The sequence below is a fragment of the Egretta garzetta genome, unplaced genomic scaffold, assembly GCF_000687185.1.
Source record: "Egretta garzetta isolate BGI_Z169 unplaced genomic scaffold, ASM68718v1 scaffold332, whole genome shotgun sequence".
In the NCBI taxonomy this organism is placed as follows: domain Eukaryota; kingdom Metazoa; phylum Chordata; class Aves; order Pelecaniformes; family Ardeidae; genus Egretta; species Egretta garzetta.
In genome coordinates this window covers 562898-567785 of record NW_009258879.1, presented here as the reverse complement: position 1 = coordinate 567785, position 4888 = coordinate 562898, and the positions used below count along the sequence as shown (strand labels likewise).

At 40.7% G+C, this 4888-nt stretch overlaps 1 protein-coding gene across 5 annotated transcripts in view; it reads left to right on the top strand.

Annotated features, from left to right (window-relative positions):
* Nucleotides 1-209: 209 nt before the first annotated feature.
* Nucleotides 210-4888, top strand: part of IFT122 (intraflagellar transport 122) — a 32361-nt gene continuing 27682 nt past the window's right edge. For 2 of the 5 annotated variants that reach the window (XM_035889446.1, XM_035889441.1), the window contains exons 1-6: nt 210-297; nt 1010-1094; nt 1933-2011; nt 2803-2879; nt 3325-3391; nt 4445-4591. In XM_035889446.1, coding sequence (XP_035745339.1) covers nt 4479-4591 — 113 coding nt within the window. In that variant the 5' untranslated portion in view covers nt 210-297; nt 1010-1094; nt 1933-2011; ... (1 more) ...; nt 3325-3391; nt 4445-4478. Of the gene's footprint in view, nt 298-1009; nt 1095-1932; nt 2012-2802; nt 2880-3324; nt 3392-4410; nt 4592-4888 lie in introns of those variants that run through there. The other 3 variants (XM_035889444.1, XM_035889442.1, XM_035889445.1) reach the window with 3 other exon arrangements.

Sequence of the window (4888 nt, the reverse complement as noted above, 5' to 3'; positions counted from 1 at the left end):
AGGCCAGGAGCCTGGGCCGTGGCCAGGGCTTGGGCTTCTTCCTGAGCCCGGGGACACCGTCACAGGGGGTTCTTTTTGTTTGGGGGATTTTCTCAGGAAATGGGTATGCTCTCAAGTGTGCAATTAACAGTTTTTATTAGGTGGCATCTTAGACATTAAAGGAAATACATTTTCTGCCTGCTAATGTGGGGTTTTCTTGGGGGGGGTGTTTGTTTGGTTTTTTTTTTTAGTATTTATGATCTCGCATTCAAACCAGATGGGACTCAGTTGATAATTGCTGCTGGAAATAGGCTGCTGGTAGGGAAACTTTTTTTTTTTTCCTCTTGCATTTATAGCTGTATGAATATGATTTCTTTCACATTAACTTATGAATATAACCTATCAAAAATCCTCTTATCTCTACTAGTCCAGCCTCAAATCTGCATACATATTAATGCAGGCTAGCTGTAAAGTGTTTTGAAGCTTTTTAATGTTTCTTACCAAGTTTTAAGCTCTATTTCCAAAAGTAATGAGATTTAAGTTACTTGTGTCATCTCGCCCTCTCACACCTCACGCAGTGGTTTGAAATCCATTAACCTGCATCCAACCCTAGCACAGTAGCATGGCACACAAATACAGCTTCATGCAAATCTGTGGAAAAAGGGGAAGGAGACTCAAATTGATGTCCCTACTTTGTGAGAAGCTTCAGCTGTAACTTTTTGCGGTTCCCTGGGTCTGCTTGCCTGCTGCTTAACCCATCAGCAAGAGCAGCTCGGGACCATGCTTCTCACAGCTCCCACAAAGCTTGCAGACGGGGCAGGTGTAGGAACTGCAGGGAGGGAGGGATGGCAGGGATAAAGATGTAGCTCAGAACCGCAGGGCAGCAGGCTTTGTTATGCAAAAAAAGGAGACAAAAAGCACATGATCTTGTTTGCCTTCAGTGATTTTGTATCCTAGCCCTCACTGGAAGATTCTTATGTATGTTTTTTTTCTTTCTATGTTTGTGTTTGTTTTCCCTCTGTTTAAATAGGTCTATGATACTTCTGATGGAACCTTAATTCAGCCTTTGAAAGGACATAAGGACACGGTATACTGTGTGGCTTATGCTAAAGATGGTGAATATCACTTTGGGGGACTTTGTCAGTCTGGTTTGTAAAGCACTTCTCACTGCTGATTGATAAGTAGAAAAATTGGGGTTGTTTCAGCAACAGTATTTTGAATGTGTGTGAGTGCTGGTGGTTTGTTTGTTTTCTAACGGAGAGTCTGAATGCCATACAAATGCTAGATGCAGAAGTACTGTATTTTTACGTGTACGGCTACCTGTTAATCCAAGAACTGTAGTCCCCACTTCCCCGCCCCTTCTACCGCACTGATGGTTAAGTTTGTATTTGTGGGGTAATGTGAGGAGGTGGCTTACCCCAGAGATCCCTCTTGCCAGTACTCCACCTGCTTCTGATTTTTATTCCCGTAGTTCCCCTGTCCCCAAGCTTCCCAATCTTCTGATCCTTCACACGTTACCATGTATGCTACAGGCCTTATTCTGCTGCCAATTCCTTCATTGCCTCAGATTCCCATTCTGTTGGGACTCCTGTGTGGGACCCAATGGACAGTCAAATATGACTCCTGAAGGTGTAGGGGATGCCTGTGAAAATGGACCGTTTTTCCCTTGATGCTGTTAACACAAATCTCTGGCCTGTGGCTGACAGTGTTGGAAAGACTGGCTACTTGCCTGCACAGCTGGGCTTTAGTGAGGTGCTCCCTGTGGGAATAACAAAATAAAGTCACTCGAGTTTCATGTAGTTGGAGGAGCACAGTCACATCAAGACGCTTGCAGTGTTAGGCCCTTTATTACTTGAGCCTTGTCAAGTTCAAGAACTTCTTGCTCTCTCTTTGATTATTTGGCGTTAAAGGGATTCTTGTATGTGCGGGATTTAAGTTATATTTAATTCCTAGGCAAACGTTTTGCGTCTGGCTCGGCTGATAAAAGTGTGATAATTTGGACTTCAAAGTTAGAAGGAATTCTGAAATACACGTAAGTGATGACTTTCGATTCTGTTGCCTCTCACAGACGGACTTTGATTATGCACTTGTGCTGTCAAAGAGTATATGCCATTAGATTTGGAAGGAGGTTGACTAAGGTCAGAGAAAATGCTAGTGAGTGGGTAATAGGAGAGGGAAGAGGAAAAGCAAGTATCTGAGGCAGGAAAGCAATTAAAGGCATAAAAGAGGGTGGGAAGTCTAGATAAATCTCTGAATTCAGAGGGCTGGCAGAGAGCTGGGGAAACTGTATAGATCGAAATAAAATTAAACACAATACGGTTCTGATCTTGTATAATACAATTAGTATAATTCTAGTTGAAAGACCAAGCTAGAGATAAGGCTTGGTACTTTCAGTGTATTTCCATCTTTCTTCTGGCTTTGTTTTTATGTCGCCTCTTTTAAGCAACATCTTCACATTCCGTCTCTGACTGTGTGTGTACATTCAGTACGAGTCAGGGTGCACAAGCTAGTGTACTGCCAGGAGCATACACAAGCACACTGCTTTAGAATTTCGATACAACCTTTAATCATATTTCACAAACCACCATCTACGTACAGTTTTAGCTAATCTTGATGAAATACAGTGGTTCCTACCACTTAGAGACAAGTTTTTTTAAGGTTTATTACTGATCTAGTTTGCAGTAATTGCAGATTAATTTGATGTAATATAAACTGATTGAATTATTTCTGGCATCTGGTAGACCTTTTAGCTGTCTTGCTGGAAGTCAGAAAAGGAGGCATTTAAGAATGATTTATTGAAATATGATTGTAACTTTATTCTAGGCATAATGACTCTATACAGTGCGTTTCATACAATCCTCTTACTCACCAGTTGGCATCCTGCTCTTCCAGTGATTTTGGTATGTCGTCTTCCTCTAGCTTTTCCATTAAGCCATTCTGCTGAAGCTGTATAGCTGAGCTAACCACAGATAGGTACAGTTCTTTATATCTAGTAGACATGAGACATGAAGCTGCCTAAAGTTAAGTAATGATAGATACTTATTTAAATCACTTAAACTCGGTTGGAAAGGACTGTGTAGTGAGGTGCCACAGGGTGAAATGTACTGCTTGGTTACGATGATTATTTTTTTTTTTTTTTCAGACACGCCCTCTGTGTTATTTAGATGGATTTCACCCCCTCATTTACTGATAAATAATACGTACTTAAATGTCCTTCTAGCAGTGGGTGAGACTTTGATCCCTCTGAAGTCCCAACTGAGTTTTCTGACAATATTGGTTTCTAATCTGAACACTGGTAAATGCTTACTTGTAATTTACTTTGGCTTTTTGTTTGCTTTAATCAAGGCTTGTGGTCTCCTGAACAGAAGTCAGTCTCTAAGCACAAAACTAGCAGTAAGATTACTTGCTGTAGGTAAGTTTTAAGGGTTACCTGTGTCACTTAAGTTAGTTTCAATACAAACAATTCAAAATAATATGCAAGCTTAAAGAAAAAAAATTCAAGTAAAATAGCTCAAAGTATGCACAGACAGTACCTGGTAGCGTGAATTGGGCTCTCCTGCTGTGCTGTTCAGTAGCATTGGGTACTTCACGCTGCTTCCCCATTCTCATCATTAAAATACCTGAGTAGCATTTTTAATGCTCCAGTAGGAATATGACTAATCTTTACCAAAGATGATTTATTCTTTCTTGTGTAGTCTTCTCAGAGAGTGCTTTTTTCTCCTCCCCCCCTTCTTTTTTTTTTTTTTTTGATAGCAAAGGGGTTTGGTTTTTATTTGGTACTGTTTATAACTGAATTCTTCTGAAAGTGTCAGGTGTTCTGGTCTTGAGCAAATGTCTTAACTTCTTTCTCTCCCTCTGTTTAGCCATCCTGTGCAATAACAATAAAATGAGGAAAAAGAGTTTATACTTTTATACTAATTTATACAGAGCTGTTCGTCTTCTGTGTAGTTGGTATTCTCAGTAGAAGATGTTACTGTTACAGGGAACCTGAAGCAAGGGCACGTGAATTTGTGTAAAGTCATCCATCTAACTCCAGTAGAGACAAGAATAGAAACCAGGTCTCCTCTGTCCCAGCCCCATGCAGTTTTATCTGATCAGTGTTCTAAATGTGGCTTTTAAAACAGTCTGGTCTACTGCCAACGCTGCCATCCCCAAAATGTATCTGTTACTTAGCACATGTTAAGAGTACTGCAAGCAGATGATAGCTTTAATTTTTTTTTTTTATTTCTACTTTTTATTTTTTATTTCTGTGTATATACTAAAATGTTCTTGCTGTAGTGCATGCTGTTGCCATAAATGTGGATTTGGATGCATAAACAAACTGTAGGATTACTGGCTATCTCCCAGAACTCCCTTTTAGAAGTATATTTTGATCTGTCATCCGTATTTGAGTATGCTGTACCATCCCACCTTCCTGCTGCTTGTTTTTAGTAGTTTGCTCTTCAGTATGTGTCTGTTTTATCAGCTGGACGAATGATGGCCAGTACCTTGCTCTGGGGATGTTCAACGGCATTGTCAGCATAAGGAATAAAAATGGCGACGAGAAAGTTAAAATAGAGCGTACAGGGGGTGCTTCATCTCCAATATGGTCAATTTGTTGGAATCCATCCAGGTAAATAATTTTATCCTTCCCTTTTTCATGCTAAATAGATAACCGTTGGCTTACTGGTTGCAGAAAGGCTTGGCTTTTATCCCTGCTGAAACATTGGTGCCAAGTACATTACCTTTCTTTAAGTGATTGGGGTTTTGGCTTTGCTGCCAGTCTTTGCTTGAATGGAGAAACTGGGAACAAGTTCCGCTTAGATCATAGAATCACAGAATCATTTAGGTTGGAACAGACCTTTAAGCTCCCCCAGCCCAACCGCTCCCCTACCCCTGCCATCCCACCCCCAAACCCTGGCCCTCAGCA